The sequence below is a fragment of the Neofelis nebulosa genome, chromosome 4 (assembly GCF_028018385.1).
Source record: "Neofelis nebulosa isolate mNeoNeb1 chromosome 4, mNeoNeb1.pri, whole genome shotgun sequence".
Classification (NCBI taxonomy): Eukaryota; Metazoa; Chordata; class Mammalia; order Carnivora; family Felidae; genus Neofelis; species Neofelis nebulosa.
In genome coordinates this window covers 30,836,900-30,850,778 of record NC_080785.1, presented here as the reverse complement: position 1 = coordinate 30,850,778, position 13,879 = coordinate 30,836,900, and the positions used below count along the sequence as shown (strand labels likewise).

Genomic DNA, 13,879 nt, shown 5'->3' with positions numbered 1-13,879 from the left:
CACTAGGTGTAGTCTTATTTTTTTTAATTGCTGTACTGTTCATTCTTTTAAGGTCTTCTAAGCTGGTGAGGATTCCAGACATTTAGAAATTTGGTAAAATGCTATAATGAGAGTTTTATCCCAGACAGACAACAGTCTTGAAAGCGGTGAAAGTTTAAACACACATCCAGTACACTTCACTAGCACACTTACAGAAGTGCCATGAAAATCTTTAAAAATATTTTTAAAAATATGTGGGGCGCCTGGGTGGCTCAGTTGGTTAAGCGTCCAACTTCGGCTCAGGTCATGATCTTGCGGTTCGTGAGTTCGAGCCCCGCATTGGGCTCTGCGCTGACGGCTCAGAGCCTGGATCCTGCTTTGGATTCTGTCTCCCTCTCTCTCTGCCCCTCCCCTGCTCACGCTCTGTCTCTCTCTGTCTCAAAAATAAACAAACATTAAAATTTTTTTTTTAATTAAAAAAATATGAAGGAACTTCAGCAAGCCTTCTAAAGTAAATATTTCTTGAATGTATTTCATAGGAATAAACTGATCTATTTCCTTTAAAACTCTTCTTTTAAAAAATGTTTATTTGAGGGAGGGAGGGAGGGAGAGAGAGAGAGAGAGAGAGAGAGAGAGAGAATGCATGCATGCATGTGGGTGAAAGGCAGAGGGGGGAAGAGAGAATCACAAGCAGATTCCATGCTGTCAACACAGAGCCTGACGTGGGGCTTGATCTCACAAACAGTGAGATCATGACGTGATCCAAAATCAAGAGTCGGAGGCTTAACTGGCTGTGCCACCCAGGAACCCCATCCTTTCAAACTCTTCTTTATGACAAGTTTCTTCAGAACGGGAGTCTTAAACTTTTGCAAAAATTTAAGCATGATATTGGTTTCTTAAGCTTATGAGTAGAGTAAAAGAATTTCAGGAGCTCAAAACTCCTCACGGAAATGATCTCATTGATTTTCACAACCTCTCATGGGGCAGAAAGAGGGTAGATAGTAGAACAGGAAAGCTTGATTTCTAGTGTGGATTTAGAAAACCCAGGGGAGAATGGCTTAGAGTTTCTCTGTGGTAAAACAAAAATTTTTATCATCGGCTCTTAAAGGGTAAGGAGCCAGAGGTAGCATAAGCAAAAATCCATGACCAGATTTTTGGGGTAAGAAACTTTAATTAGATTTTGTGACTATGTTGTATAATTTATTGAAGATCTAAAGATTCTGTATATATAATTTCTCTTAAATTCTGAAAATTTCCATATTGAATCCAATAAACATCTAAGTGTCTACTATAATCTGTGTTAGATACAAGAACGTGAATAGTTTTTGTCCTTAAAGAACAGCTGTGAATAAATTTTACTATGGGTCCTGGGTTGCTGTTCTGTATAAGAATACAGTTAAAGGAACTGGTTAATGCAATCTGAAAGATTCAGGAAAAGATATAGGTATTTGCAGTGGCTAATTTATATCCAAACAAACTTACGGGGTTATCAAGCATAGAATCTAATTTTTCATCAATAAGTTGATAATGTATTCATGAAATGTCACATTATTTACTAATTCTTATAAAGGATGGGTACAGAGAAAATAAGGCTTTGTTATTCAGCAAGAATCTCATAGTCTAGTGGTGAACAGAAAAAGAGTATACAGATAGAACTGTGAATATATGAAATATTCTTATGTTATATTATAAAGGAATATTATGTATTGTTTAAAATTAAACATTTTGTGTATTTGATGCTAAAAAAAAAAAAGAACCCCACACATTTTAGGAAATCACTGTACTTGTATCCTTATGGAATATAATAGTCTAACACTGTGAATAAGTAAATGAGGCTTGGCTTTTGTAGCTATGTATCTTGCAAGCTTTTGGACAAGTTTATTTTCCAAGTCAGACTTTATAAATCTTTTCTGCTTCAATTTGATGTATGTGTTCACAAAATTTTCCACTAAGTAAAGCGCTAGGAATCTGCTTTGTTTTTATAATTTCTTCAGATGCTAGGAATGGTTATTTTATTTTCATAGGCTTACTTCTCTCATCCTTACTAAGAACCGAAATATATCTTTAGGTCCTCTTTGTAAAACTACTTTAAAATTGTCCTCACTGCCTCCATTTTTAATTTTTACAATGACTGGCTTTTGATTGAGTTTTAATTGTTGATCAGTTGCTCACATTCAATTATATTTTCACTATGGATCTCACAAATCTATAGCAGCTGTTTCTGAAATCCCAACCACTGTTGTAGATACTAAGGATATAGCAGTGAACAAAATAGACACAGTCCTGCCCTCATGGAGCTCACATTCTAAGGGGAAGAGGCAGGCAATAAATAAATAAATAGACAAGAGATACATAATCTGTCAGACGATGATAAATGCTGTAAAGAAAAAGCAGGAATAGACTTAATATTCTGAGATTTTTATACAGTGTGCCAGAAAATAAAAATTGTCATTCCTTGAGAATAAACAGCATGTATATGAATGATGATATCTCAGAGCTGTCTGTTGTTCTCTGGATCGAGTAACTGATCTGGTAGACTCTATCATTGAGGGAGATCATTTGTGAGCCAGGAAATGATTGTTTGCTTTACATGGCAGCCTGCCTATGAGGGACTGGAAATATTCTAGAGTCAGCCCTTGCTCCATAGGGCAGATGCTTGATTAAAACAGAAACAAGAACAGAACCTTTAAAAATAGCTCTTACTTTTAACACTGAGATGTTACTTGGTTCCCAAGAACAAGTAGAGAAAGATAAAAACTAAAGTCAGTAGTTGTTTACGTCTGAGTTAATAAATCCGGACCCAGACAGCTCCCAAAATTGTCCGGGGAGTCTTCATTGCTACCTGAGCCAACACTAGGAGGCATGATAGTGTGGTATTATCAGCAACTTTGTTCCACAGTTTATGGGGAGAAGCCTATAGATTTTTCATGTTTTTGTGATTATGAGATGGAGAACAGAACATCCACATCCTGTTTTCCTAGAACAATGTCCTGTGACCTCTCTATTTATGGGCTTGGCTAGTCTAATCTGGGAGCTAGTCTTGCTCTGGTTGCTTTGTGACTGCAAAAGAAATCATTTTAATCATCTAAAAATCTAAGAAACTTTTGGAGATTTCTTTTCAAAAGTAGGTGGTAGCCAAGTTAATATTTATGGTTTCTGAGTACATGTGCAGTTGAATATTCCTTCCTTTTAAAGATCAAAGCACTTACTTCTCAATTACCAGTGGTAGCTAATAATGTTTGGGGGCACTGTTGCTGGGTGAGGGTCTACGAATACCCAAGATACTTGTTATACTCCTTTTTCCCTCTGAGGTCCCAAAGGAAAATAGATGCACTGGACAGTAGTTGGAAGAAATACCAAACCTATATAATTCCTCTTTGTCTCAGTACCCTCTCTCATAAAGAGTATGGAATAATTGCTTATACCCCATAATGTTGTTAGAAGTAATGCGTAAATTAAAATATATAAGGTATTCTCTATTGCCTCCCTGGTTTTTAAAGTGATGATGATATAATGGTTATGAACCCTTAGAGCTAAACTTCTGTGTTCGAATTCTCTTCCCACCACTAACTAGATGACTAGATGATGAGTTTACCAAGTTCTTTAACCTTACTGTGCTTTTCAAAAACAGAATAATCATATCCGGGAGGATATTGTGTGGAATAAATGAATTAACACAAATACTTGGAGCAGTACTTGGCTTACTGTAAGTGGTCAAGAAAGATGTACTGTTGATATCATTACTACTACTACTATTTATGTATTTATTTATTAGTGTGGCTTTGACGCCCAAATCCTAATGCAATATTCTAAGGAGCTAGGCTGAATCACATAAAGGTCTCCTGTTCTGTCTGCCAGGGAAACCTAAGAAACCACCATCCAGGTTGGCCAAGGGCAGCTTTGCCTGTTTTTTTTTTCAAATCCACATCTGACTTCTCCACTCTTACACTCTAATGTCAACCTTCTAGGGACAGAAGAAGTACATCAAGTAAGGCCAACATAAAGAATGTTTGCCCTAATGCCAAAAAAAAAAAAAAAAAAAAAGAAGAAGAAGAAGCCTGTCTTGGGCAGCTTCTAACTATGGCAACAGTCCTGAGACAGGCTGAATGTCTTAAAAGAGTCCAAAGAGAGACTGTGGGTGAGAAAGAGAAGGGATCAGGCCCACCTAGGAGTGGTACCTGGGTCACTCTATCAGTTCAACTGGAGAGAGAAGACATAAATGAAAAAGATTTCCATAGACCTCTCCTGATTTTTCCAGGCTCCTGAGAAAAAGAATTACTCTAAGAGACCACACGTCAATTCTTACCAACTTTAACACAGCCAATAAAATGTCTCTGGAGTTGAAATGACCTTGCTCAACCTTGTGGGAGAGCGTGGCCGGATCTGGGGATCAAAAGGTGTGTTCAGACATCCTTATAAGACCAACTGACCAAATATCAATTTGCCCACAGTCATCTTAACAAGACCAATTTACCTAATGAACAACTCTAATTCACTGAAAGCTAAAGCCTGGAACATCAACTTGCTGAATGGGCAATTCATGCAAAACGGACACATGGTGTTTTATACCAGGTCTAGGACTGGTTTGCCTACTAGAGGCACAGCCCAGGCAGTGAGGGCCTGGGGGACCCACATGGTAAACTGGAGAAAATGCGGGAGGCTGTACTCCACTCCAGTCAGTGGCTGCCTTATAGGATATGGACCCAGTATTACCACAGCCTCCAAGTTTTCAAATGAAGGCAGAAATCTGGACTTTTATATGAATTATGCTGACATTTGTATTTTGGCAAATACTTAAAATTTAAAATGAAAACAAAACAAAAATTGTGCAGGCCAAATGCACCCCACGTGCCGTTTGACTCTCCCTGTGTGCCTGCAGTCTACAATCTCTGTTGTACATCCTGGGCGTTTGCCTACTAAATGCTCATGCTTTCAGCTAGTTGAGCATGGCCCCAAAGCTCCACAATACTTGCAATGTGTAATTTTACTGAGGCACAAATCTGTTTCCCAAATGCTCCGAGTTGACTTATGAATGTGACTTACTTAGCTGGCGAATGTGCTTATGTCTGTACCCAATTTCCAGATTTCAGTGTGGCTTTGGGGGTTTTTTAAACCAAGTTTGAGTACATAGTGCCATTCATGCAACAAATAAAAGCTTTTTCTTTAAAAAGGGTTGTGGGAATCAGGGGACAGTGTTGACCTTTAAGGTTGGAGATGGAAATGAAGAGAAAGTGAAAAGGTCTACTCGAGATTTAACTAGGAGATAGAGTTTAGGAAGTTTGAGGTAGGAGTCAGGGAGGGTATCTGTAAGAATTTTGAGTGGAAACAATCAGCATTTTTCAGATTGTGGTGGCAAAGAATTAGGCAAGAAGTATATGAAGAGATTACTTGAAATTTTTGGTTATACTTTAATTTTAAGAGGAAATTTATGTGCTATAAAATATTTTTGAAATTTGAATTTTAAATTTAAAATATTCGTTAAATATCTTTGAGAGGTATGGGGTAACCCTTATGAATGTCAAGAAACTGTAGCACTTTACAAGTTATCCTAAATTCTTTTTAGTGCTCAGGTCTCTCAAAGATTGCTGAGGTCAGTGACCACTTTTTTTTTTTCTGTTTACATTCATAATTCTAGTACAATGTCCTGCTCATAGGAGGTTCTTTATAAATTAAATACTTTGAATTATTTAAACATGTCTTCCCATTTTAAACATTTATGGCTTAAATATATATATCTTAATCAAATCCAGAAATTGTGTGTATGTCTTGGGTAGCGAAGGGGAGCTTGCATCAGACTTGGAGGAATATGAAATGTACTGTGTTTTTAATGCCTAAACAATACAGTCCATGATTTTTTTTAATTTTATTTTTTAAAATTTACATCCAAATTAGTTAGCATATAGTGCAACAATGATTTCAGGAGTAGATTCCTTAGTGCCCCTTACCCATTTAGCCCGTCCCCCCTCCCGCAACCCCTCCCGTAACCCTCAGTTTGTTCTCCATATTTATGAGTCTCTTCTGTTTTGTCCCCTTCCTCTGTTTTTATATTATTTTTGCTTCCCCTCCCTTATGTTCATCTGTTTTGTCTCTTAAAGTCCTCATATGAGTGAAGTCATATGATATTTGTCTTTCTCTGACTGACTAATTTCACTTAGCATAATACTCTCCAGTTCCATCCACGTAGTTGCAAATGGTAAGAGTTTATTCTTTTTGATTGCCGAGCAATACTCCATTGTATGCATTGTGTGTGTGTGTGTGTGTGTGTGTGTGTGTGTGTGTATATATATATATATATATATATATATATATATACACCTATATCACCTATATATACCTATATATACCACATTTTCTTTATCCATTCATCCATCAATGGACATTTGGGCTCTTTCCATACTTTGGCTATTGTTGATAGTGCTGCTATAAACATGGGGGTGCGTGTGTCCCTTTGAAACAGCACACCTGTATCCTGTGGATAAATGCCTAGTAGTGCAATTCCTGGGTCATGGGGTAGTTCTATTTTTAGTTTTTTGAGGAACCTCCATACGGTTTTCCAGAGTGGCTGCACCAGCTTGCATTGCCACCAACAATGCAAAAGACATCCTTTTTCTCCTCACCCTCGCCAACATCTGTCGTTGCCTGACTTGTTAATGTTAGCCATTCTGACAGGTGTAAGGTGGTATCTCATTGTGGTTTTGATTTGTATTTCCTGATGATGAGTGATGTTGAGCATTTTTTCATGTGTCAGTCATCTGGATGTCTTCTTTGGAGAAGTGTCTATTCATGTCTTTTGCCCATTTCTTCACTGAATTATTTGTTTTTTGGGTGTTGAGTTTGATAAGTTATTTATAGATTTTGGATACTAACCCTTTATCTGTTATATCATTTGCAAATATCTTCTCCCATTCTGTCAGTTGCCTTTTAGTTTTGCTGATTGTTTCCTTCACTGTGCAGAAGCTTTTCATTTTGATGAGGTCCCAGTAGTTCATTTTGCAATACAGTACATGATTTGAAGTCCTCTCTTTGCATATCCTTGTCTTCTTAAAATATTTGGTTGAGTATATTATGTCAGGATGTTTCTTCTAGGTTTTAGTGTTTCCTGGGCTAGAAATAATATAAAATGGAACCATCTTTGTTTTTTCCCTTTTGAATCCATATCAAAAGGTTTTGGCTGAAAGTGCCAGGTGCACATTTTAAATAAGGTATTGGAATCATCATAGAGTATTTGGTTTTGGCTCAAGAAATCCATTTAGAGTTTCCTTCAAAGTGAGGATGCATGGACCTTCCAAGTCTAATGCCGGATGGCTACTAGATGGAGAGATTTCTCTCATCCCCAAATCGCCTGTATCATTTCTTCATGTCCCTTTGAACTGTTGCACTGTATTCCAGCATCTTGAGATACATCACGCAACAAGAGACAAGAGCTTAACTTGAGTTCAATTGTCTGGATCCCTTTGTTTGGCAGAGAGGTTTCTCTTCTAGGAACAGGACAATTACAGAGGAATCAATAGCCCAGACAGCACGGAGCTTGTCAAATGGTAAAGGACTTGATTAGTGCAGAGTGAAATTTCATTCCTAATTGTCATAGATCAGTCTTCGTTATCAATCTTTTTTTACCCCATAAAGTCCTTCTTTGAAAGCATTATGCGTTCAAGTGAGAAATTCATTTTTTATTAAAAAAATTTTTTTAATGTTTTATTTATATTTGAGAGCAAGAGAGACAGAGCACGAGTGGGGGAGGGACAGAGAGAGAGAGGGAGACACAGAATCCGAAACAGGCTCCAGGCTCTGAGCTGTCAGCACAGAGCCCGACGCAGGACTCGAACTCACAGACTGCGAGATCATGACCTGAGCTGAAGTCAGATGCTTAACTGACTGAGCCATCCAAGCGCCCCTCAAGTATGAAATTCTTTCGGGAAATTTTTAAAGACAGGATTTGGTTATTTTCAGGCTTTGTAGAAGCCACTAATACCTAATGCAAGAGGTGACTTATGAGATCTGGCATAAATAGTTACCAAAGGAATATGATCTCAGGATTGTTTAACTCCAGAAGCCATGCATACAGAAATTGCTTGATTTTTTTAAAAGTAGATTTCCACCCAAAATGGAGGAAGTTTCACAAGTAATATCAATCCTTTCATACATTCTTTAGTGTTCTTTTTTGCCTGGTTATTTTTGAGATAACTATTTCTATATGCCTTTGAAGTAACATGTTTACTACTCTGTCCTGGGGCTAGTTATTCATTCATTTATCAAATATTTTTAAAGCACCAATTATATGCAAGACATGTTGATAAAAACATATAAATAAATCAGAGAGACTAAGAGAAAACAAACTCATAACACACAAATGTTAATTTTCAAATGTTCAAGTATTATGCAAGAATGTACCCTTCTGAGATTATTTTGGCAAGTTACTAGGACTTATTGGCAAAGGGCTTTGTCCTTGGTAAATAGCTGAAATATTATTTGCTTCAGTCCATGTTATACTCTGTATTTTTAGCTCAATTCTGCTATCGATAACTAGACCACAAATTCCTTTTAGACAAAACCTGTTTTTTAGAATTTTCATTGAATTTTATTTTCAGTATACTGCAACTTTTTCTTTGGAAGAAATGTTATAAAAGTATATCTGATGTTTAAGATTTGTGAAAAGTAATGGTGATATCAAAGCCTAGAACGAAATATTTGGTGTTTTGACTTCTTATCATTATTTGATTTTGCAACCATCGTCTATTATCTTAAAAGACTTTATAACCATCTTTCCTCCCGATCTCCAAATAAGACTTTGTGAATTTATAAAATTAGTGGCTTAAAACATTTAAATTTTAGACTTTTAGGAATTTTATGACATTGTGTTAGATAATTGAATTTTCCCTAAGATACAATAGTAAATATAAAAGTGTTTCTAAATTAGAAAAGTTGAATTTCAGTTACTTTGAATATTGACTTTTAAACATATTCAGAATCATTGTTACTTGTGTTTTATAATTTAAATAATAGCATTCTTAAATCTAAGAATGGTGCCTTCAAAAATCTGATAAAAAAATATTTGTTTTTCAATATTCTTTTGCCATTAGGTGATTTGGGCTCTTGGGATCTGCTCATTTGCCTGTCTTCTAGGAAAGCTGGTGGAAAACCTTGCATATCCAAGGAAGACATGTGCCAGTTAGGTTTACATCAAAAGGTAAATTTTATTTTCAAAATGGCTACAGATTTTAACAGCCCTTGGATACAGCAGCATATCTTGGTCCATAGTATTTTTTTAATGTGAAAAAAGCATCAAAACTTACAGCTATTTCTCAGTAGTGAAATAATACTATAGTAGCTACACTGATCATTTGATATTTCTGCAGTTGACAATCTTGATAAGTCCTTCCTCCTTGTAACTCCTGACTCCATTGGCCTTTGGGCTGAGAACATTATTTTTGCTCTTCTTTTCCATCTTTGGCCATTCCTTCTCTGTTTTCTTCATAGCCACCTTTGTCTGCTCATACTTTAGATTCCTGTGTTCCTCAACACCACTCCCAAGGTTGTTGATGATTCCCAAAAGTACATCTAAAATTCAAGCACTTTCCCTGGCATCAGGCTCGTGTGTATAATGCCTGCTGAACATCACTTTTATATCACACAGACACCTCAGAGTCACCATGGGGAAAACTCACTCGTATGTTCCCCAGTAAATCCACTTCCACTCTCGCATTCAGTGGCTCTGCAGAACTTCTGTTATATTGGTCACCGGCATGAGCAACCACTGTCACTCCCTAAGGTGGAAATCTGGCCTTCACCTCTGATCCCTTCCTCTCCTTTGTGGTCTACATTCTATCAATTACTAGTGCTAAGGAATTTAACTCCTAAATACTTCTCAAGTATATTATTTCTCAAATATCCATGCTCACTACTTTTATTCTGGCAAGATACTCACCATATCTTACCAGGTTATTACAGAATCCTCTTTACAGCTTTTTCTGAAGCAAGTGTTCTGCCCCTGAAATCCATCCTGCCCAAAGTTATCAGGATAAAAAAATATAAAATTCTGAGCTAACCTAGTTAGTCCTATACTTAAATCTTGAATGGCTTTACATCAACTATAAGGTAAAGCCTACAGTTTTCGTCCCTGTGAGTATTGGTCAACCTCCAAGCAGGAGACAAATTCCATACTTGAAAGGACTTAACTGAAGGGAAACCAATGAAAGAGCTATTTACTGAGGTTTTGCCAAGATAAGAGAAACAAGATTAGAGAGAATGTAATTAAAAAGATTGGGAAAAAACAAAACAAAACAAAACAAAAGATTAGAGGCACCCAGGGACCAGCAGCATCATAAAGTTTTACCACCCTTGGTCTGAAGAAGGGTTTATAGAGGGAATGGTTACCAAAGCCTAATGAGAGCTGGAGCCAAAAAAGAGGGGTCGCTGGAAAGGAGCTATAAAGTAGGGGAATGTAGCCATTGCCAAATCATAAGCCTGCAGAGAGGAAGCCAGGGAGATGAGTACTCAACCTCTCTTTACTACCCCCCAAACTCTTGCCAAGGCCTCCTGTTGGTGCCACGCATCATTCCAAGTGTTCACATATTTATGCTCATTCTTTACACATAGGAGACTGAAGCACAGAAAAATTAAGAGAATTTCCTAAGTCCTCATAGATAATAAATGAAGCAACCAGGATTCAAACTCAGGCAGTTTGACTACAAATTTTGTCTTCCTAACTACATCACTATAAAATTTTTCTAAATAAATATTTAGGACAGCATTTACAGCCTATTCTCATGAAGATCCTTAAAGAATGCCTAAGTTCTAAATGATACATATTAGATAACTGTCACTTTGGAGCATGAATAATTTGAAGCTTTATGAACCATGACTTATTTATGTAAACATAAATATTGAAAACAGAAGTTGCTTCAGATTTGTTGGGATTCTTAGATGAACAAAGAAAAAGGCCTCTGCTCAAATTAGGATTACTAATCACATGAGAGCTTTGGAATCTAAGTGCTTAATGAAAGTGATCATAAGATTTGTTATAAAAAATGAGTGGCCTGGAGTCTCTCTAGTCAGAAGGAGAGTAACATGATTTTAAAACTGTATTGGTCCATGTGATGCGGAAAGTGAAGTGAGGTCCACTATTTGGGGTAACACTAAGTTTAGTAACTGGGACTGTATTTCACCTTTAACAGAAAGGTTCTACTGTTTCAAGAGCAGAGGGATTCATTTCTAGCTCTAAATGTTTGTAGGATTAGCAGTCCCTAAAACAGTATGCTGTTTTTAGTACCCGGAGCACTGAGAAATACTGAAATGGCTCTTATTATAAAGCATTTGAACACATTTTCAGATGAATTTGATGGAATGATAATTGCATGGGAGAGACAAGGGGATAATGACTCTTCTTGTCATTAGTTCTCTTCCTTGTGAATGATACTGAACAGCTTCCAGAGAACATCTGAGTTCTGATAAAATAGAGAATGTTTGTACCAACCTAATGAAGAGAAAGAGAATAAAAAGATATTGCTGTGAAGTCTGTGTTACTCTCGGTATTCATGAATGACCCGTCCCAATTTTTTCCCTGGGTTCTTTCTTGCACACTTTGTAGTTATAAATAGTCCAACTCAAATGTCTCTCCTTAATGAGTTAATCATATTACTGTAGTTTTAGTTTTAGTTTATAAACACGTTCTAAATGTTTGTCATTGATATACTGTTGTTCATATTAATTGAACTATGTCTCAAAATAAGAATGATTTTTTTTACTTTTGCTTCTCATAATCTGTAATAGAAACAATTTAGATGTGGAATAGTCACAGATTAGGATTGTGGAAGGTATGTGGGGATTGAAATCTTTCCAAATGCACATTTCCTTTTTCTCAGTTTGATCTCAGAAATATCCCAGGGCCCAAACATCATTATCTTTATCATTTCCCTTATGTATTCTAACCCTTTCAAAGATATGGAAGGTTTTATGTCAAGAAAAATAGCAGCTTATATAAAACATACACACACATATAAGTGTACGTAAAGCCTTCAAACCCAATGCAAAATCAGTGTATATTGAAAATAATTATTAGGGTGATAATGATGTACAGTGTAGATTCTTTAAGAGTAACAAATGTACCACTCTGGTGGGGTTGAAGTCAGCTAATCCAAGTAAAATGTCATTGATGATGTTCCTTTTGACAATGATGGAAATCTTACATATTTTATGATGCACATAAAAAAAATAAAAACCAAGCATGAGGATATAGAAGAGCATTATTAGGTTTAGCAATAAAAATACATGGAATACATGTAATACAGTTGATTTGATATAGCTATATGACCCATAGCCTTTGAATATGTTTCTTTCTTTGTGCCAAGTTATTCGGTTTAACTGCCCAGGTTGGTGCTGTTACACAGAGTCAAACGGAAATGGTATTTCTGGTGTCACGTGTCACCTCGGTTATGTCATCTGCTGAGACTCTGTATTCTAAAGAGGTGCTTTGGAGGAGGGAACACGGAAGAGGTCACTGGGTGGAGGAAGGGAAAGTAGAAAGCAGAAGCCTGGGAGCAGTTGCTTCCCTTGGCTTGGCTCTGCTTTCTTGAAGCGAATGCTTTGCTGATCCTGGGTCAGTTCATTCTTCTGACTGAAGGTCTCATATAGAAAGTCACCTCTCTGATAAGACCCAACAACCTGCACTTGTGTCTGAAATCTATGCAAGCTGTACTCTGTCTTTGCAGCATCTTTGCAAATTCTTCTGGCCCATTAGTTCAGTTATGGTTGCCCAGTGACTGGGACTCCTCTTTCAATTTGTAAAGGATGGGACAGCTCATCCAGGATATACCAGTGCTGGCCATCTGGTATAACAGCACTTTTGCTGTGAGCTCTTCAAAAAGTGCAAGAAAGTTTTAATCTGGACCTTGTCAATACATAACCTTTAATGATACTTACCTACTCACCCTGGGTGGCTCAGTCAGTTAAACCTCCGACTTCGGCTCAGGTCATGATCTCATGGTTCTTGGGTTTGAACCTGCATGGGGCTCTGTGCTGCCAGCTCAGAACCTGGAGCCTGCTTCGGAATCTGTGTCTCCTTCTCTCTCTGCCCCTCCTCCACGCACACACTCTCTCTCAAAAATACATAAGCATTTAAAAAATTGATACTTAAAGCTACTTTTCTTTCTGGGTCCTTCTATTAAAGTTTCTATTTAGTCAGTAGCAACTGAGTGATTTTGCCTGGGGTGGGGAAAATGGTTCAAGTGTATTGACCTTTAAAGCTTTTGACGATCTAATTTAGAAAACTTCTTCTATTATCTTTAACAAACAAAAATCTAAAACAAACAAACAAAAAACCTTTATTATAGTTTCTCCATACTTTTGCAGTATTCTGCTTCTTCCCTCCAGCCTTTCTTAGGAAGTCTGAATTATGACCTTAAGGACTTTCTGAAAACCCTTCTTTGTTTTCCACTTTTAGTCTCTGAACCTTATCATTTTTAAATTTGAGAAAGTAGACATGCCTAAAATCTGAAGTGTACTATACTTCTAGCCTTTGCCCCCACACCCTGTGCCCTAAGAATGTAAGTGACTCAGACTTTGTTATCTTTGGAGACTTTCAAACTCGAGTATTTAACAACGTTGTTCCTGCAGATTCACAGGAGCTGGTTCTGCTGAAGCCCTGGCTTCATTTATACACAACGTGGGCTGAAGTTTACTGTTTGCTGAATAAATGAATAGAGTTAACGGGATTGCAGGAGTTGGAGAATGTTTTTTGCTTTTTGTTTTGTTTTTAATTTGTTGTCAAGTTAGCTAACATACAGTGTAGTCTTGGCTTCAGAAGTCTGTTCTCTGATTCATCACGTACATACAACACCCAGTGCCCATCCCAACAAGTGCCCTCCTCAATGCACATCTCCCATTTTCCCGGCCCCCATCAAAG

General features: G+C 37.1%; 1 protein-coding gene across 6 annotated transcripts in view; it reads left to right on the top strand.

The window, feature by feature from the left end:
* The window catches only part of CPED1 (cadherin like and PC-esterase domain containing 1), a 270,661-nt gene that overhangs the window by 48,885 nt on the left and 207,897 nt on the right, over positions 1-13,879 (top strand). For 5 of the 6 annotated variants that reach the window (XM_058724477.1, XM_058724474.1, XM_058724475.1 and 2 more), the window contains exon 3: positions 9,060-9,166. The exons of the other annotated variant lie outside the window; for it this stretch is intronic. In XM_058724477.1, the coding sequence (XP_058580460.1) occupies positions 9,060-9,166 (107 nt within the window). The remainder of the gene's footprint in view (positions 1-9,059; positions 9,167-13,879) is intronic. 6 annotated transcript variants of the gene reach the window in all.